This window comes from Mixophyes fleayi, chromosome 12, assembly GCF_038048845.1.
Source record: "Mixophyes fleayi isolate aMixFle1 chromosome 12, aMixFle1.hap1, whole genome shotgun sequence".
Lineage (NCBI taxonomy): Eukaryota > Metazoa > Chordata > Amphibia > Anura > Limnodynastidae > Mixophyes > Mixophyes fleayi.
In genome coordinates, this window is record NC_134413.1 from 75,782,700 (window position 1) to 75,804,365 (window position 21,666).

At 44.1% G+C, this 21,666-nt stretch overlaps 1 protein-coding gene across 1 annotated transcript; it reads right to left on the reverse strand.

Moving 5' to 3' along the window:
* Positions 1-4,284: 4,284 nt before the first annotated feature.
* Positions 4,285-11,722, reverse strand: LOC142108377 (tropomodulin-4-like). Its single transcript, XM_075192001.1, has 5 exons — positions 11,645-11,722; positions 11,331-11,429; positions 9,035-9,202; positions 4,762-4,906; positions 4,285-4,410 (listed from the first exon to the last, which is right to left on the reverse strand). The coding sequence occupies exons 1-5, from the start codon at positions 11,720-11,722 to the stop codon at positions 4,388-4,390; spliced, it is 513 nt and encodes a 170-aa protein (XP_075048102.1). The 3' UTR covers positions 4,285-4,387.
* Positions 11,723-21,666: the final 9,944 nt, after the last annotated feature.

Below are 21,666 nucleotides of genomic sequence, written 5' to 3' on the forward strand. Positions count from 1 at the left end.
GAGTTAACAGGGAATAGATTTAAGCCAGGAAAAAAAGCGGAATGTAAAACAGGTCAGGCTGGTTTCTGTAAATAGAAGACATAAGTTAGAACAATAGATAACAAATTCCTATTATCATCTATATGATGTGTGATTTAAGGATGATTTGGAATGTTGTGATTCCCAAAATGATGTCGCAAAGGTTTATATACAGGATAGGCTGGAACGTAAAGAGTTACCAGCAAATAATTAAACCGAGAAGAGATGAATCATGGGAAAACAAGTCCGGCCAGTTTTCTGGAAATAGAAAGTAGAATGTTTAACTTTCGGTTCCTGCTTTCCAGCAATGGCGTCTTCTGATATGAGAGAGGAGCTGACCTGCTCCATCTGTCTGAGTGTTTACTCTGATCCTGTAGCTCTGACCTGTGGACATAATTACTGCTGGGTCTGTATTGGAAAAGTGCTGAATTCACAGGGTCAATATGGACATTACTCCTGTCCAGATTGCAGAGTCGTGTTTCCGAAGCGGCCTCAGCTTAAGAAGAACATGAAGCTACATAATATAGTAAAACATTTCAACTCTACTTGGACACAGCAAGAGGACACCTTGGTCTTCTGCACTTACTGTATCCAGTCCTCTGTACCTGCTGTTAAAGCCTGCGGGCTGTGTGAGGCTTCTCTGTGTGATTATCACTTGAGATTACACAGCAAGTCGGTAGAACACGTCTTTTCAGATCCCACCACTTCCTTCAGGAACAGAAAGTGCCCCAAGCATAAGAAGGTCCTGACGTGTTACTGCCTTCAGGACAAAGCTTGCATCTGCGCTAACTGCACTTCTGAGGCAGAGCATTGGAGACACCAAACGTTGACGCTCAACGAGGCGTCTGGTAAAAAGAAGCAGAAACTGAAATTTATTTTGGAGAAGTTGACGACACAAAGGGAGAGAGTGTCCGATCAAATCCTCCAGCTGGAATCTGCGAAGACCGAGCTGGCCCGGAAGAGGAGTCACGTTGATTTGCTGTGTAAGACAGACGATCCGATAAGAGTCTTACAAGAAACGGAATCGGACAGAGGCGACTTTTGTAATTTTCCTGACATGTATTATATAAGGAGAAGGAAAGTCATTGCATGGATAATTATTGTAGTATGTACAGCTGCAGTCGTGTTCATATATGGTCTCGTAGTTGGTGTCTACCTAGTTAAGCATCAATAAATTCCATGTTTTGACTGCTTAATCTGTTATACAGTTATAAAAGTTTTTATAGTAATCAAATTTATAATCACCAGGTGTGGGCATATAATCAGGCAAACCAAGGCAGCTGTCTCAGGATCCAACTTTTTAGGGGCAGCAAATTATTAAGGACATTAATTGTTTGTGCAACTTTGGTGAGGGTCCATCTCATACAACCAAAAGGATTTCTGAGTAACAGTCTTACTCCAAGTTTAGGAGTACCATCACTTTTATAACCTATATTATTACATACGGGGTAATGCAACTCATTTGTGAAATATGAGTATGAACAAGATCAAGCACCAAGGAGCTTTGTGACTATATTAACCTATGAGGTTGCAGCCCAAGTGCTGCATGTCCTGTGTGACTTCTAATATTTGGTATTATATGAAAAGGTAAATATCATTTAAAGAAATATGTTTTAGACCATAGGGATTGTTTAAATCTATCTTGTAAATAGGTCAGGGGCGTATCTAGACTATTGATATACCCGGGGCGATTTTAGGGGGGGGGGGATTTTATTTCTAAGGCTGCCGGTGGCTGCACACTATGTGCAGGTCCGCTCGGCAGTGGCAGTGTGCTGTCCCGCTGCTCTGATTGTGTTTAAAACACAATCAGAGCAACCGGGCAGCACACTGTCACTGCTGAACGGACCGATCCCACCCCCCCCCCCCTGGATCCGCCACTGAAATAGGTGAGTCAAACTTTTTTAGGCCAATATCAATGGACATTATATTCGGAATCTACAACTATATATGTATATACTACAGTTGAGGAATCCGTTATTATATCTTATTATTATTATATAATATATATATTGTGACAAAGAGGCTGATTTATTTATCACATCTCTCCTGCAATGGGATAGGTAAAACCCCAAGGAGTCTGCAGGAACAAACTGCAGACAGGGTTAAATCCCCTCTGGGATTCTCTTGCAGCACACAAACACACAAGTGCATCTCAGGGGTGTAATTCGCGTGTTTTTTTTCTGTGATTAAAGTGTTAAAACCAATCTGGATGACTTTTACTTGAATCAAAGTCCACAGTGCTTTCTGGGATATGTGCAATCAAACAATAAAACAAATCCTACATGACTAAGCTCTAACAGCGTGTATCATAACTATCCATTGTCACAAAACACAATCACAGGTCAGGTCACCAATCCTTACTGACCAGTTCCACAGACCCACCCTTCTTATAAGAAACCGGCCACCAGGAGACCTCTACTATAATAAACCGATTTTAGAACACATAAAACAATGGCACTACTATGCAATAACTTCAGTATTACTTTTCCTGCTCTGTGTTCTACAGAAAAACAAACATTTTACATATTACAAAAGATTTGCTTCTGCCCTGAATCCCATGGGACTGTATAATTCTACCTTGCGCAGCCAAAAATCTGGGCAGACATAGTCCGAAGGCCGAAACCGAGCAACATGTGTCATCTATGGACCAATCTCACTTTTTAACATAGATCTCAAATTGTTGGCCAAGAGTCTAGTTTATCTCGGTCACTAGTCTAGTTGACCTTGGTCATTAGTTAGTTGATCTTGGTCATTAGTCTAGTTGACCTCAGGTATTAGTCTAGTTGACCTTGGTCATTAGTCTAGTTGACATCGGTCATTAGTCTAGTTGACCTCGGTCATTAGCTCTAGTTGACCTTGGTCATTAGTCTAGTTGACCTCAGGTATTAGTCTAGTTGACATCGGTCATTAGTCTAGTTGACCTCGGTCATTAGCTCTAGCTGACCTTGGTCATTAGTCTAGTTGACCTCGGTCATTAGCTCTAGTTAACCTCGGTCATAAGTCTAGGTGACCTCGGTCATTAGTCTAGGTGACCTCGGTCATTAGCTCTAGTTGACCTCCGTCATTAGTCTAGTTGACTTTGGTCATTAGTCTAGTTGACCTTGGACATTAGTCTAGTTGACTTTGGTCATTAGTCTAGATGACCTCGGTCATTAGTCTAGTTGACCTTGGTCATTAACGCTCTTGTACACCCAGATCAGGTTGTTTTTTTCCCAAGTTGCAGGCAGCAGACAAGGCGAATAGCCTGATCTACACAGTCAATAAATTGACAACCCCTGCTCTGGCTGTGGCCCCTGGACACAGAAAAAGCCTTCGATAGTGTTGCATGGACTTTCATGAGGCACACGCTCCAAGCCACTATATTCGAGAAGTGGCAGCACTGTATTATAATCCATCGGCCTCTGTCTTTAACGCAATGTGATCCTGCTCTTTCTCAACCAAGAATAGTACTGGAAAAGGATGTTCCCAAACGTACTCGCTCTTTGCTCTGACAATGGAACCGTTGGCACTCAGGATTCGAGAGATTCCACATATCGTTCTGGTCTCGCTCTAAGCTGACGATATCCTTTTGATGATCACAGGACCACATATTCCCTTGACTTCAGACAAAACAGAAACCCCACCCACCAAATTTTTGACTGAAAATGAAATTCAACTTAAGAAATTGAATTGCTGAAATTCTGCGGGTGCTTAAAACAGGGCAATTAACCATTCAGAAAAATAACAGGTCAAAGTCAATTTATTTACATAACTTAAATACAATTAACTTTTTTTTTTGCAATATCGTCCCCCTCTTGCCACCGATCTCACTTTTTACGAGAGATATCTTGAGCAATGAACAGATATAGGAGGGTTTAAGTTGTACCTGACACTCACTAACAATGGAGGCAGCCATTTTGTGGACTGAGAGGACAAGAACGCAGCCTATCAAATCCTTAGGAACCAGTCATATTACTAAGGCTTAAAGTATCTCCTGGCTCCGTGATGTCACCAGTTTCTGGGGAATAGGCCAGTTTCCCATGAGGCTTGGTTCGGCTCACAAAATGGCTGCCTCCGATGTGTGTAGGTGACGTGTTCATGTTAAGACAGCAATTTTCAGCGTTACCAGAGAAGTTCTTTTACTAAGGGGGACATGGAGAAAAGATGGGTGGAGAGGGCGGGACCACATACATTCCAGGACAAGAGCTAAGGTTTCCCGATATGATTTATAAGAGGATTGCACATTAATAAAGACATGATATACAAATGGTAGACAATGCACTTGAAGGAGCATTTCCTATGAACCGGGGCAAGTTGGGTCATAAGCGCCACCTAAGAGATCGCTGAGGCTGGATTTGAATCGAGTCTCGGGAGACACAAGATAGATTCCTTAAACTTTCTTCTTCTTGCGACCTGCCGGAAAAAAAGGAGACATATATAACTTGCTAAGAATTTAACCATCAAGAGGTCCCACTGTACATGGACCTTGACTGAGGAGAGAGGTTGTTATGTTGCCCCACCAAGTTCTAGAGTTGGGTCACGGAACATCTTAGACTTAAACAGCTATTGGGACAACATCGTTGGGAATATCTTAAACTAACCAATAGGGTTGTCAGGATTTATCTGTACAAATTTGAGAAATTCAAGGACAATAAGCTCTCAACCTGACCACATTCATCTACCATTCCTTAAAGAGAAGGACAATGCTGTAGTGACGTTATAGGGTCGTGAAACATAGATCTTCTGAAAACGTTGGACACTTACGAATCTCCAGATTTTTGGTGATGGCGGCTGATGCCCGGGCCCTTGGTCCCTGCTGCGTAAAGTGGTACCCAAAGCGTATTACAGAAGGACTGTTTTCCAGCATAGAGGCCATCTCCATCTCCACAGTGTCTCCGAGGTTTTGGTGCTGCAGGATATGAGAAATGACTTTGAGCTACTTAGGAACTTTACATTTATTTTACAATAATTGTTAACAATGATACCTTTCGTCTTTATCAAACTGTCTTTAGCATTAAGTACAGAAACCATCTCCCCTGAGACACGGAACGTAGAGTTGAATTAACCCTCATTGTCAGTAGATTCATTAAATCTGACATACAGTGAAATAAATTACTTTAAATTTATTGGATGGAGCAACAGCGCAGGGTGAATCGGACACATCCGGGGATGCTCTTGACATGGAGTAGTCTATGGGCTTCTCTTTGTCACAGCCGTCTGCCCTCCATCATTTCCAGGGGTCAACTCTAATAGAGAACTGGTGGCCCACGGGGGCAAATTAAGCCCCTTGTGCCTCAGAGCTCAAAGAACAGCCTGCGGTTTCTTTATTAATCCAGATGCTTTGGTATATTTCGGTGACAAGGGGGCGTGGGGTGATTTAAGTAGGCGTGCGAGAGAGTGTAAAGGCGCTGGTTTATCGCCACAGCTAACCGGACGCCGTGGAAACAATTGCCGAAATCATTTTAGATAGTCGTTGCTGAAACAATTGTTGCGTTACTGTGATACCATCTGTTTTAGCATCAGCTCTTTGGCGCAACCAGGCAGGATGGTTAGGTGGTTTACTAACAAGAATAAAAAGGGGACTAATGGTTAGCTAGCGAGCTGCCTTCCCAAACGGATGACCCAGGTTGGACCCTGGGCGCCATTAGCTCTTTATTTGTGCAAACATAAACAAATGGTCAGGCCTGGAATATAGTAACTTTTCCGCAAGCACAGCAGCAAGATACAGCAACGGTGGGAAGGTTTTGTTTGCAAGAGCTCCAAGAGAGATCGAATGCCCGAAAGGCAATTGAAACTGAGCTGCAAGTAGTAAGGGATCAGGTCAATCTCTTAAAAGAGTGTTTAAGAATTTCTTCCATAAATCATGTGAAATTGAAAGAGAAGAGCATGAATTATTCAGTGCCTGCCTTGGCAGAACGGGATAATTCAGCGATGGAGGTAGAGAGAGGTACAGAGAAATAGTCACCAGATTATATACCACCTCCTGACAAACCTGTGAATCTAAAGAAATGCTGCATCCCTGGAGCACGCAAAGAGATACCAGAGACGGTTCACTTGCATAGCCCCAACCTATGTTCTGGACTAGTGCAGAAGATTAGGATACATTTCCGGAATGTTGGATGATGGTGCGGAAAGACGGTGAAATTCCCAAGTATGTTGTGCTCTGGCCTGACAAAGGTTATACCACAACCTGTTATTAATATTATTATTAATTTATAAGGCGCCACAAAGGGTTCGCAGCTCCGTACATGACATACAAAAAACAGAACCAAGACACAACATGATACAGAAAAAAACAAAAAATGAACAAATATATATACACACATACACACACACACACACACACACACACACGCACACGTAACATGGTAATGCAAATCAAATTATTACTGGGACAATGAGTGAAAGTGATGGTAGAAATCAGCGAGAAGTAGCCCGAAGTATAAGAAAACAGGGCTAGGGAAGCAGGTCAAGAGGTACAGAAGGTGATGGAATAGTAAAAGGAGCACACAAGGTAAGAGGGTCCTGTTCATGAGAGCTTACATACTAAAGAGAAGGGGGAGACACAAATCGGGTGGTACTAACTGGGGGAGAGAGTCGGGACATGGGAGTTAGGAGGACTGATAGACTTGAATAAAGAAATGAGTCTTAAGGGCACGCTTGAAGCCTTTGAGAGTAGATGCTAACCTGTTGGAACGTAGAAGATCGTTCCACAGCTGGGGAGCAGCCCGGGCAAAGTCCTGGAGACGGGAGTGAGAAGAGGTGATCAGTGAAGTAGTGAGGCGGCGGTCACAGGCAGAGCGGAGGGGGCGGCTAGAAGTGTAGGTAGAGATGAGATTGGATATGTAGGGAGAGGAGGATTGATTAAGAGTTTTAAAGGTGAGGGTGAGGAGTTTAAATGTAATTCTGTAGGCCATGGGGAGCCAATGTAGTGACTGTTTTAGGGAGTCAGCAGAGATAGAGCGGCGGGAGAGAAAAATGAGGCGAGCAGCAGCATTGAGGATAGGTTTAAGAGGGTCAAGGTGAGAATCAGGTAGGCCAGAGAGAAGGAGGTAGTCAAGGCGGGAGATTACAAGCGAGTGATCAAGGGTTTTCGTGGCTTCCGTGGAGAGAAAGGGGCGTATCTTGGATATATTCCGAAGGTGGAAGTAACAGGATTTTGAGAGGTACAGAATGTGAGGCTTGAATGAGAGGTAGGAATCAAGGATGACCCCAAGGCATCGGACTTGAGGGACAGAAACAAGGGTAGTGTTAATAACAGAAATAGAAAGGGGGGGAGGTGGGATAGTTCTGATATTAGAGACTCTTTTGCAGAACTTACTGCCCTTATGGGGAACAGCAAATTTTGGTGTTGTCACCATACACATAGATTTTCCGATCACTGCTTGGGTAAGGCAAGACGGATTGGAAGCCAGAATCTCTGTAGCACAGAAGAATCTACAGCATTACCATTAAGAGAAGTGTTTGTTTGGACTAAGGAACAGGAGCATGCATTGCAAGTAGCAAAGACTGATGTGGTCCAACACCACATATTGGGGGTCCGATTCATCTTCCAATGTGAACACAACTTGCACGCCTGTCCCCCGTGTTCAAGTACAAGAGGATCTCAAGAAACGTTTCCATTTCAGTCTGGGAATTGAATTCACTGGCATAAGGTCCGAATGGACTGGAAGCCAGAACTCACGTGACGCAGAAGAAGACTCTCCAAAAATGGAAATGGTACCTACAAAAAGGAGCACAAGCCATAGAAGCAGGTCAGGTGACTCTCACCCTGGCAGGTTTGGTCAACTTCAACGGAAATTACACCGGTGACTGAGCAAGGAGCTGGGATCAGATATTGGAAGAAGAAAAAGGCATTGCCTGGATCTCCAACAGTTCTGCTGCCTTCGAATCGGAAGGAAGATTATCGGTGGGATATCTGGAACCTTCTAGGGTCCCGAGGCTGGATAGAGAGTTACCTGGAGCTTTAAAAGGTCAAGTACAATGGTCAAGTGAAGAAAATGGACATAAAAGGTTTTTTCAAAAGAAATAAAAGGCTTTTTGTTCTCAAGATTTTAAATTTGTCCTTCTTTTGTTGTTACCTTCTGAGTATGAAGCTTTAGCGACATTTTACTAGGTGTGACACACTTACCATGCCAATTATTCTATTTATTGTATATATCTTTCTTCAAATTGCTATGTGCATTGTTAAGAAATGTGTGCCACGGGCAACAAATGCACAGAACTCTGGCGGAGTTACCAAAGCACCTTACAAGAAACAACGAAACTTACATAATCAAAACAGGGGTATGGTGAAAGGGACTCATCTTCATCTTAAGTTTCGTTTTCCCGTAAATGTCTCTTTTTTTTCTGCAAAATAGTAACCGAGGCGTGCCGAGTTTTAAGGAAACATAGATAAAACTTTGATTCCTGTAAACAGAATTTCACTTTATAAGGGACCGCCAGTGTCTGTGCCGACGGGTTTATCAGGATATCTGTGACCTGTTAACCACTTGATCATCCGAAGCTAAGTAAATGTTTATTCAACCTTCCTACTTTTTAATGAATAACCTTTTTAAATTTGTCATTTGTTGTTGTCACGCTATTATTTAACTGAAACTTAGCGAACTAAATCTTTTTTTGTATTCCTCCACGGAACACACTGGACAAGCTTCATGGACAACTGGACAAGCCGCACGGAAAACGGTAAAAGCCGCATCGACAACTGGAAAAGCTGCGTCGACATCTGGGCAAGCCGCGCTGACAAACTTGCCTGTGAGCTCTGTGGCAAAGATGACGAAGTGAGATACTTCTGAACCATGGACATTGCTGGCATGGGGGTTAGGGGCATTACCAAAGTTTACTGTCTAACAAACCTAGGCCCTACGTCTCAGATTGGCTTGAGATACAAGATTTCTGTACGGATGGGCGGAGCCAGTGATAAGGTCGGAGGGCCTTTCAACTCGGTGGCTTATTGCTACAGGCTCCTATAGGCTGATGCCAAGCTTTAAATGTCTTTTTAAATAGAAGGCAGCGAGTGTAATGAATAATGACCTACCTGGTTATCCACCTTCAGATCTGCCAGAGTAGAGTTATTTTTCATGGCCTTGATAACAGCCATCATCCCCGCACTAGAGATAAAGTTTGACTCGATGTTCAGGCTCTCTAGAGTGCTATTTCCTTTCAACATTTCAGCCACGGCCTGCGGATAGATAGGAGAGGTTACCTGACAGCAGGGGGCAGCAAAGTGCTTAGCGATACTAATGTGTACCCATCGTCTACTCACGGCGGAGGCGGACATGTTGTGGACTGTACCAATATTCATAAGAATGTTGTATTAGATGTGCAAATCTAACTTCATTTATTTGTTTTTACTTTTATTTTTTTAGGTGGAGTATATTAAGGGACACCTCAAAATGTTTGGAGGGGGTGGGAGACAGTGGAAAATCTTTTCATCATTTTGTTGTTTAGTTATTGTGACCTGAAAAGTTTAACTTTATACAATTTTTGTAGCAGTTCTCTAATTAGTTTACATCATTTCCCAATAATATAGTTATTAATCCAGTTATTAATTAATTTCCTTATTAATTTAATTTAATGAAGTTGTGACAATATTGCTATAGACAATTGCACAGTTCGGCGTCCCAGTTTCACAATGAGGGATGTGATGAATCCAGGAATAGTTAGCGAGATTTGGTTTAGGATTGAGAGCCCCAGTTTCATGCTGTTTTTAGGCAGAGGAGCTAGCGATCCCTTTAGAAGCAATAAGCGCAGAGGAAACAGCGTTATTTAGAACACTCCTGTTTCATTGTATTATGCAAATTAGCATCAACATTCCGTTCCTTTTTTTTGTTGTTAAATTGGTAGTTTATGGAATTCTAAACTACGAGTTCTGTGCGTCCTCCATCAAAGCGGATATTACGCTGATCAGATATAGCCGTAAAAATTTACACATTTTCTTCCCATTTACACAAAACGTGACCTGTAAAATCTATGGTATTATGTGTTATTTTTAGGTAAGGTTTCCTAGAAATATAATTATAAAAGTACATTAAGGTATATTTTGCCAAATGGCGGTGCTATGCTGACCTACATTGCTGCCACTCATTTTAGAGAATACTATTAGCAAAATTAAGTTTTTTAAGTGAGCGTTATTCGCTAATTTACAGATGTAATGCAACTAATGGTTCTAAAGTCATCCTCTAGCAAATGGCCTCCAGTTCAATTATTCTTTTATATCTAGAGAGGCGCATTTACTTAATGAATCATCATTACAGCTAGGTGATTTAATATCTAATGGATATGATATATAATATACATAGTCATTAGATGTCTAGGTCTGCTCTGCAATTCTTGTTATTGAACTGTAAGTTTCAACTTTCTGCTGCCATCTTGTGGCCTTGGTCAAGTATAGCAGGTTTTGCAAAGATGTACACATAGGGGCCTGATCCATTTAGGAAAGGTAAGTAAAAAAATTGAGTAAGTAGTCTCCTGGACAAAACCATGTTACAACGCAAGGGGTGCAAATTTGTTTTCTATTTTGCACATAAGTTAAATATTGACTGTTTTTTAATGTAGAACATAAATATCAACTTTAAATTTCAGTGTGCAAATAAGCTATCAAGTAGTTTTCAAGGACTTTTTTCGGGCTGCACCCACTCTATGGAATTCCCTCCCTCGCACAATAAGACTTTCCTCTGTTCTACAAACCTTCTAGCGTTCTCTGAAAACCCACCTCTTCGGGCAAGCTTATAATATTCCGCAACTTCCCTAAGTTACCCTATGACCACCCTTTACACAGTTCACACAAGACAACAACCCTGTGACCCCCTGACCAACATTGCCGTGTGACTGGATCATATAGCATACGAATACACCTTTTACCGTTGCGATCTGTCTGGACCGAAATGTAATATGTAGATTTAACCATATGTATCCAACTCCCATTGTCCCATAGATTGTAAGCTTGCAAACAGGGCCCTCTTACCTCTCTGTCTGTATGTATTACCCATTATTGTTTATTACTATGTTTGTCCCTAAATATAAAGCGCTACGGAATATGCTGGCGCTATATAAATAAATGTTGATGATGATCTATCTTACATCGATCTCATAATAATTAATCTCATGCTGCAAAACTTAGTGTTGTATGTGGGTGCGAAAATAGGAGCCCTCATAGGTCTAATCCACACTCGTCCCCCAATTCACCGAAATCCACCCAGACAGTAACATTTATTGCACCCCTGCAGATGCCACCAGCCTCTGCAGGGGTGTCTATTTAAGCTGGACTCCAGTTAGACACCGATGTAGGATGTCACCTCCACCTATGAGTCCAGGGCTACAGGGGAACTTACAGGATCGTTACTGCGCGTAGCTACTAAACTCAGTTTCTTTACACGAGTGTTACTCTTCATGGCATCACAAATCTCCTTTAGCGTCGGTATGGGAATGTCCTGCAACGAGATAGCAATAAACATTAAGTGGTTTTATACATACACGATAGATGTGATGTGGTACTGCTGGACAGTAGCTGCTACGTGACTGGCGCTTGAAGCGTTGGCTTTGTGTATATCGCAATATTTTATGGCTAATTCTACTGACCTGGCCGGATTAAAAACATCCATGTTTTTAAAAAACGTCTTTCCCTAGTTTTTTCTCCCCTTTCCACCTTCGTGTTGCGGTCATCTACCGTCACCCAGGCTCCACCTCTCACTTTCTCTGCAATTTTGCCGCCTGGCTCCCCCATTTCCTTTCCTCCCCCCTACCCACCCTCATCCTTGGGGAGTTCAAAATTCCCCATGCCCCCAATGTTAATTCTACCTGCAAACGCCTCTCCATCAGCTCTGCCCATGGTCACACCCAGTGGACCTCTTCTCCGACACACCATGATGGGCATTCCTTTAACCTCGTATCCATATCTGCAACCCTAGATAAAGCCACCCCTGCCACCACACTTCACCTCCGATGTTCTAAGTCCTGTTCTGCTGACCACCTCTGAAGAAACTCCTGCTCTGAAGCAGACTTTACCCATTTTGAATTCATCCTATCGTTCTATTACGCTGCCCTCTCTCCTGCCAAACAGTTCTACTTAAAACCCCTTATCTCCTCCCAGTCCAACAACCCTTGTCGCCTCTTTTCCATCATCAACTCTCTTCACTGCCCCCCACCGCTACCCCATCAGCACACCATCGCCGCCCATGACTTTGCTTCTTACTTCAAGTGGAAAATCAACTCCATCCGCCATGAAATCTCCTCATTACAGCTCTCCCGTCCCTCACCCCAGTCCATTTTAAAGCCCCCTGCCGCTCTGCCCACCTTCCCTCCTGTCACGGACACTGAGGTCCTCTCACTCCTCATCCTCCTCAACCTATTCTCTGGACCCTGCTTTGCCCTGCCTCCTCCACTATCTCTCTTCTAACACTCACAGTCACCTTGCTCACCTTTTCAACCTATCTCTCTCTACAGGCATCTTTTCTTCTGCCTACGAACAAGCACTCATCACACCCATTGTCAAGAAACCATCTCTGAACCCTGCCTTACTCTCCAACTACCGCCCCATATCCCTACTTCTATTCCTTTCCCAAACTTCTTGAAGGACTAGCCTACAACCGTTAACACCTTCTCACCATTCAGTCCCTCCTTGATTCCTTACACGCTTCTGCCCTCTGTGCTGATGACACTCTAATTTGTCTCCCGCCTTGATTATAATCAATAATCAATTGCAATAATTACTGCAATCTTCTCCTCTCTGGCTTGACTGATAAATGGCTGTCACATGTTTTATATATCATTATGCTACAGACACTCTTTGCATCCTCTGGATGTCAAATACAATAAAACAGAAACTCCTACAATATATAATCACACAACGCAGTACACAAACCTGTGTACTGAAAGTCCAGCCCAACTGTCACGATCTTCAAACAAAACAAGCATGAAATCCAATACATTTGCATCAATAGTCTTAGAGACTCGCTCTGTACTTACTGTTGATTCCTTCCTTGTTAATGATGATCCCAGTAGTAATAGCATCATAATACTGCTTATTACTCATCAGCGTATACATCCCCAAGATGGCTGGAATATAAGAACACATGACGTCAATGATACTTCCAAAGCACACGGGACATCACATGACCGTACATTGTATTTCAGAGATCTGTCGCGCATGGAATTGGCGCCCTCTCGATTGCTCCATAATGAGTTTTAAAAGACGATAGCTTGGATTTGGTTGTAAGGATGAGGTCAAAATTCAGTAATATAAAACTTATTACTGTGTTTTGGTATTGGTGAAAATCTGCCAGCATCTGTATTGTATAAGGCCCTGATGCATTAAGGAGCGTAAATGGCAATTTGAGTATTTTGAGCGCAATTACTACGATTTCAGGGGCGGAACGAGGAGGGGGCTGGACGTATGCACGTAGTCAATGTACAGTAAGGGCGCGCCAAGCTCGAGCGCACACAGCAGCGTCCCATTCAAGCTTCAGACATCTCAATGGTACCTGGTTTTCAGCCGTATCACCTGCACCAGCTACAGGTCCGGTGTAAATGCCCATTACTAGTGATGACGGATGTGTGTACAGCTAGAACATGTGTTTGCACGCTAGAACATGTGTTTGCCATCAGAAGCAACTGTAAAAATGCATTTTATGTACAGTAGACATTTATAACATCCTAATAAATGTATTTTGTGGGTGGGGAAAAAAAACACTTTCATTTTACTATTTTGGTATTAATGACTATGGGCCTGACTCATTAAGGAAAGTTAAGCGAAAAATTGAGTACGTTTTCTTACTCTAGTATTCTGGACAAAACCATGTTGCAATGCAAGGGGTGCAAATGAGTTTATTATTTTGCACATATGGAAAATACTGGCTGTTGCTTTCATGTAGCACACAAATACTTGATAGCTTGTTTGTACACTGAAATATAAAGTTGATCTAGAACAGTGTTGGCTAACCTGTGACACTCCAGGTGTTGTGAAACTACAAGTCCCAGTATACCCTTCCAGCAATAAGCTGCAATATATTGGCAAAGCATGCTGGGACTTGTAGTTTCACAACACCTGGAGTTGTCACAGGTAAGCCAACGCTGATCTAGGACATGTCCTACCCTAACTATAAATCTGCCATCAAATTTTAAATTTACCTCCCCCTCCAATGCAACATGGTTTTGCCCCACTTACTTTTGCTTAACTTTCCTTAATGAATCAGGTCCTATATTATTAACAGGTCACATTACTTAAATACTTTTTTTTCTGTGCGTTCATTTGGGACTTTATATTCCACATATGTATTCTGCAGTGTATTGTTTGTTAGAAAAGAGTGTACCCAGACCCATATTCAACAAGAGACCTTTCTTCTGATCTGCTCCTTGTGGAATACGGACATGCTTTAAAAAAAACTCAGCAAAGACCCTGTATGTTCAAAATGGACATTTTATTTATCTTTTCAGTACTGCCATAGACCTTTTTTCCCCCTCACACAAGAATGCCTCATCTTACACACATATACCCAGGGGCACACGCAGGGGGGGGGTTTCTGGTTCTCCAGAAACCCCTCCGCGAAGAACAGCGTCCTTACATAGCGGCACTGTACTATACAGCAGCCTCAGCGCTGTCAAAGAAGTGTCCGCGGCGGTGCTGTGTTGTATTGTTTATTTGGGGGGGGAACCCCCCCTTAAAAATCCTGCGTGCGCCACTGATACCTATCATGGGCGTGCAGAAGTATTCTTTTTAAAAATTCAATTCACACCAACGGGAAGCTGTTTAGTAGCGTATTTGCATCACTGTCTGTTTTAAAAACAGTCCTTCTGGATGCAGGGCCGCTGCTAGCATGTCTGATGCTCCTCTGTAAAAAAAAAAATGGAGCCCTCTTTTATAAATTATTTGTTCATTCGATAACGCTTTTCTTCATTTAATACAAATCATATTATAAACTTTCATAAAGAGAGTAATACAAGTACATTGAACAGCGCACATTTATTGTTCTATGAATAATTTAAATGAAGAAAATGTATTCTTTGCAATGACATTTTTAGCAAATTGATTTGGTGAGAAGTATATATATCCTTCATCAACCCACTGTGCCCTCCTTCATCACCCCCCCCCACTGTGCCCTCCTCCATAATCCCACTGTGCCCTCCAGCTCCACCTCTCCTCACTGTTTCAACCCTGCAGCATCACCCTCCCCACACACTGTTTCACCCCTGCAGCATCACCCTCCCCACACACTGTTTCACCCCTGCAGCATCACCCTCCCCACACACTGTTTCACCCCTGCAGCATCACCCTCCCCACACACTGTTTCACCCCTGCAGCATCACCCTCCCCACACACTGTTTCACCCCTGCAGCATCACCCTCCCCACACACTGTTTCACCCCTGCAGCATCATCGCCCACACACTGTTTCACCCGTGCAGCATCACCCCCTCTCACTATTTTACCCCTGCAGCATCATCGCCCACACACTGTTTTAATCCTGCAGCATCAGCCCCCCACCACTTTTTCACCCCTTCAGCATCACCCCCCCCCCCCCCCCACACACTATTTCACCCCTGCATCATCGCCCCTGTAGCGCCTGCGGGGAACAAGACAGATGAACTTACCTTACAAACTATGGTCACCTCCTGTCCGCTTCCGATGCACCCCAGCTGCTGTCCTATCCCAGCAGACCAGCAACCAAAACCTCTGTCTCCTCCAACCACTTCCTTCTGAGGAAGAAACAAGAATTAAGGCCGTGCCTACCAGGAAAGGGCTGTCCGAGACCACTGCAATGAGCAAAGACACTCTAGTCAAGCTTGCTTGCCGCCACCTCGTTTTTCTCTTGCCAAGGCGCGGGACTACAGGCGCTTGAGACCAGGAACAGTCCCGCCTCAAGCACCTCGCTCACCTCTCGGGGAGGGCCCAACCGAAAGAGGGAATAGAGCTCTATACTCACCGGGTACTCCAACTTCCGGTCCCTGCTTTCCTGCTCCTCCCGGACACCTGTGGGCGACAGATAACACACATCCTCCCTCTACTCTTCCAGTGAGGCCAAGATGTACACCCACAAAACTACTTACTACAACAGGCGACCCGACCCTAACAACTACTAATGGCCGGCAACGCAACTTAACTATATAACAACAACTGTAACTGGGTGGTGTACTATCGGGACCAACTCACTGTAATCTACGGGGAACACCAGCCGGTGTTCACGGGCTATTCCGGAGGGCAGTTCCTAGCACCCTCACCCATGTCGTACCAAGTAGACTGTCTTCTTGCTATGGGGTCACCCACGGAATCCTAAGGACCGGCTCCACAAGGCCCGAAAGAGGCTCACTGGAACAGCACACCTACCAGAGTGTCGACTACCGCACGGAACCACTGATCGTCACCACCGGAAACCGCAACGACTACCTCCACTCAGGCGGAACACGTTTCCCACTCCGGAACCGCCAGAGAACCTGCACGGAACTGAGGACTGGGACAATCGACCGGAACCATGGGCTGCCCCTGGAACTCAATTGAACTGTGCCGCACTGTCAGTGAGATACTCAATCACCACCTCTGGAAACCAACGTAACCCCAGGGACCTATGGGACGGGAAAATTACGGTGTATTCTTCCCTGGCTATGTGTAAGCTGGTAACTACACTTGTCCCCACAGTACATGTTAATGCAGGAAAACAATCAGGAAACAAGAGCCTACCTTTAATGGGGGCCTGAAGTCTTGCACCTGAAAACAAATATACAGCACACCAAAATACAATATACAAGACAATATTCACCGCACAGATGGAATAAAACTCTGTTACAGTATCTGGCAAGCTAATCACACGAGTACACAGCTGCTAGCTAACCAGCCGGTTACTACAGCACTAACAGGAGCCTTCTGCTTTACTGTTACCTTCCTCCTCTTAGTGTACTCACCTCACACACACGGGACCGTGTCCTACTCTGCTCAGGGCTCTCACGCCGCTGACTACACTAGGGCCTTGTGCCCTGCACCATCAGCCTCTCTGCCCAGCTGACTTCAGAGCCTTGTGCTCTGCCTATGGGCCTTAGCCCCCTCTCTACCTTGGGCTCTGAGCCCACTAACTAGGGCCTTGTGCCCTTCTACTTCTGGCCTCTAGGCCTCTAACTAGGGCCTTGTGCCCTGTCACCTAGGGGCACTAGCCCCTACCTCACTAGGCCTTGTCTCCTTCTCTGGGCACTAGCCCACTGCCTAACTACAAGGGCCTTGTGCCCTATTTGCACTATGGGCTTATAGCCCCTCCCTAACTGACAAGGGCCTTGTGCCCTTTATGCACCTTTTGGACTTTAAGCCTGCTACCTATAGTTAAGGGCCTTGTGCCCAGTTCCCTGGGCCTTATGGCCCTAACGTGTGGCCACGAGCCTAGCGCCCGACTGTGCCCACGGGCCTTGTACCCGACCTAAAGCAGAGTATATTTACCTGCTCTGCGTAGGATACTCTGCATGGTCTCACCGTCTTCTTTTCCGGGTTTTCCAGACCCTCAAGCAAGCGGCGCCTCTTCTCTGCTTCGGCGCACTGTCTCCCGCAGCTCTCTGGGCGGGGGCGCTCTCAGGCCTTACAAGGGCTCCCCACCGGCGTCTCTGGCGCTGTTCTCTTCTCTTCTGGTTGGGGGCACTCCTAGCCCTGATAAGGGCTCCCCGCCGACGTCTCCGCTGGTGAGTGACAGTGGCAGGGTAGCTCCTTGCCCTGACAAAGGCACCCTGCCACTTCCGGCGTATTCTTTTGCTTGATCCGCGGCTCCGGACGTCCCACGACGTCCTCTTCTCACTGCGCCAACGAACTTCTGGCAAGATGACGCCGGCCGGTGGCTTATATACCCACCGGTGCGACGTCATCACTGGCCGCCTCCGCGAGTGCTCATTGGCTCGCCGCGGCGCCAATCTTTTGAACGGCCGGAGGTGAGCCGTGATTGGCTCACCTATCCAGCCACTGATTGGCCAGCGGGGGAAGGTGAGCCCTGATTGGCTCATCCTTCCTCCGCTGCCAAGACCTGCGGAAAGGAAGGAATACTCACCGCTGGAATGCTGGATCGGTGAGTAGCTCCTCTTCTGTTCTTTCTTCGCCCTCTTCATTGGCACAGCAGCCAGAGCCATCTTCGGTCCCTCCACGGTCACAGCGGCAGCCTCCGGATCCATGTTCGCCCTCTTCACGGGCACCGGATCCTGAGCTCTTGGACAGGTCTCTAGGCCCCCCCCCCACTGTTTCACCTCTGCTGCATCACCCCTCCCCCGACTTTCACCCCTGCAGCATCTCCCCTCTGCATTTTCACACTGTCCTCACTGTTTTTCTTACCTTTATGGTCTTTTCCTCTTCTCTTCCTCTTCTGTCTTCTTATTTTTGGCGCTCTCCTCGGTGAAGCTCCTCACTGACAGTGTTAAGGCGTTATGACGTCACTCCGGACATTGTCAGTGAGCAGGGAGCACATAGGAGGGTGCCGGGCGCCACAGCAAATGGTTTTTTTTTTTTTTGTAGCAGGGTCGTTGGACAGCGCGGAAGGCAGGCGGGGGAAGCGCCCCCCTACTTGCTTACCCTGCTTACCGCATTATGCCGGCCCTGTCTGGATGTACCCTAAACTGTCCACGTTCAGGGAACTAATGACTGTACCAATTTATGTTATTATTCAGCCAATCCTCTTGTGGGAGCCACACGCACACAAACGTCATATCACATTTATGAATTAGACTTTTGTTTCAAAATGATGGAGATTTAGAAGGACTTCCTTTATTTTAAAGTGACTAAATAAATCTTTAAAACAATAGCGGCAGGAATTATTTCCAGGATCATGTTTTGATATTTTTCTAAATACAATAGAACAGTCGACTGAAGTTACTTTTACTTAGAATAAGATAAACAATGACACATATGCAAGTGATGGGCACGAGGGCACAAAATAATATAAACAATGACACACTCTGGGCAATTGATGGGCACATGACGATGCTGAGAATAAAATGAAACTTCACCTCATTTCATGTTTCTCCTCATACATCCACATCTAGTGGGACTGACTCAGGAAATACCGAGAGGAATTTTTAATGTACTCTGAATTTTAGCATCTATTCCAGTTTTATGTAACAAGATTCTATCTCTACCTGCAATTTTACTGACCATAGCACACAGAAAATGATCTACAGTCATGGCCAAAAGTTTTGACAATGACACAAGTATTGGTTTTCACACAGTTTGCTGCTTCTGTGTTTTTAGACCTTTTTGTCAGATGTTGCTATGGTATACTGAAGTAACATTACAAGCATTTCACAAGAGTCAAAGGCTTTTAGGGACAATTACATTAAGTTTATGCAAAGAGTCAATATTTGCAGTGTTGAACCTTCTTTTTGAAGACCTCTGCACTTCTCCCTGGCATGCTGTCAATCATCTTCTGGGCCACATACTGACTGATGGCCGCCCATTCTTGCCTAATCAATGCTTGGAGTTAGTCAGAATTTGTGGGGTTTTGTTTGTCCACCCGCCTCTTGTGGATTGACCGCAAGTTCTCAATGGGAGTAAGGTCTGAGGAGTTTCCTGGCCATGGACCCAAAATTTTGATGTTTTGATCCCTGAGCCACTGAGTTATCACTTTAGCCTTATAGCCATCATGCTGGAAAAGGCATTGTTCATTGCCAAACTGTTCTTGGATGGTTGGGAGAAGTTGCTCTTGGAGGATGTTTTGGTACCAATCTATATTCATGGCTGTGTTCTTAGGCAAAATTGAATTGAATTCATAGACTGCATCCTCCAGAACAGCTATTATCCTGTTCAATCATTGGATAATCACTGCTCAGTACCCTTCTCTACTGAACTGTGATTGGCTGATGGAGTTCAGAGCAGAACGTGCTACCCATAGCAACCAACAAGATGGCTGCTTCCATTATTACCTTTATACTGTATCAAAGTGTATATGTTCAATCCTTTATTTTAAGGGGTTAGTGGTGCCTATATATATATATATATATATATATATATATATATATATATATATATATATATACATATATATATATATATACATATATATATATATATATATATACATACATATATGTACACATACATACATATATATACACACACACACATATATATATATATATATATATATATATATATACACACATATATATATATTTATATACACATATATATATATATATATATATATATATATATATATATTTATACACATATATATATATATATATATATATATATTTATTTGGTTAGTTAAATTTTTCTGGAGTAGAGTTCTTCAGTAGGACATGTGAGGTTAACTAGAGGGTTAATAGCCCAATCACTTTGCTGCAGCTGAAGGAGGAAAAGCAAAAATGATCTAGGGAGTATTTTGCAATAATACGTTGGCTTTGCATGCTGCTGTGTAAGTAAACTAAAATTACCCAGTTATACCTCTATATGGGCTGGCTTGTGGTGCGTTGCGATTGGCCCAGAAGATTTCAGGTTCCCGGAATGACTGGGGATACTGTCCTAGTTAAGGATTAACCCGAAGGGTGCGCTCAGGTTATAGACAAGGCGGAGTACACCGCCACCATACCAGTGCACGGATATTTCAATAAAGATGAGTTAATTGCCAACAAGTTGGTGTGGTGGCCTTTATTACATAACTGAGTATTTAGGTTAAGACTAAAGATCTATGGTTATGTTATCAACCGTTAAACATTTTAAAAACAATTAATTCATCTTTTTTAACCTCAGCCTGTCAGCGACCAGCGGACAGCTCCGGAATTTGTGATGTTCGGAGGGAAAACAACCAGGGAAGTAAGAAAATATGGACTTAGCTGAATCCCTCCCTCCTGCGTCCCATAGGCTGCAGGATATCACCAGACTTAACCCTTAAAGGTAAGTGCCTGACTCTTGACAAACAGATGCGTTTACGTGCGTTCAGCTTAAGGCCTCACTTGTCATTCTGTGCACTTGTCTGTGATCTGTGTACCTGTCTCTGATCTGTGTACCTATCTGTGATCTGTGTACCTGTCTGTGTTCTGTGTACCTGTCTGTGTTCTGTGTACCTGTCTGTGTTCTGTGTACCTGTCTGTGATCTGTGTACCTGTCTGTGATCTGTGTACCTGTCTCTGATCTGTGTACCTATCTGTGATCTGTGTACCTGTCTCTGATCTGTGTACCTATCTATGATCTGTGTATCTGTCTGTGTTCTATGTACCTGTCACTGTTCTGTGTTCTGTGTACCTGTCTGTGATCTCTGCACCTGTCTATGATCTGTGTACCTGTCTGTGATCTGTGTATCTGTCTGTGATCTGTGTACCTGTCTGTGATCTGTCTACCTGTCTGTGATCTGTGTACCTGTCTGTGATCTCTGCACCTGTCTATGATCTGTGTACCTGTCTGTGATCTGTGTACCTGTCTGTGATCTGTGTACCTGTCTGTGATCTGTGTACCTGTCTATGATCTGTGTACCTGTCTGTGATCTGTGTACCTGTCTGTGATCTGTGTACCTGTCTGTGATCTGTGTACCTGTCTGTGATCTGTGTACCTGTCACTGTTCTGTGTTCTGTGTACCTGTCTGTGATCTCTGCACCTGTCTATGATCTGTGTACCTGTCTGTGATCTCTGCACCTGTCTATGATCTGTGTACCTGTCACTGTTCTGTGTTCTGTGTACCTGTCTGTGATCTCTGCACCTGTCTATGATCTGTGTACCTGTC

Coding starts and splice junctions, on each gene's coding strand:
- LOC142108377 (XM_075192001.1), bottom strand. CDS start 11,722: ATGGGGGAGCCAGGCGGCAAAATTGCAGAGAAAGTGAGAGGTGGAGCC. Junction 9,203..11,330: donor CTACGCGCAGTAACGATCCT/GTAAGTTCCCCT, acceptor CCCTGCTGTCAG/GTAACCTCTCCTATCTATCC. Junction 4,411..4,761: donor CACCAAAAATCTGGAGATTC/GTAAGTGTCCAA, acceptor TTTTTCCGGCAG/GTCGCAAGAAGAAGAAAGTT.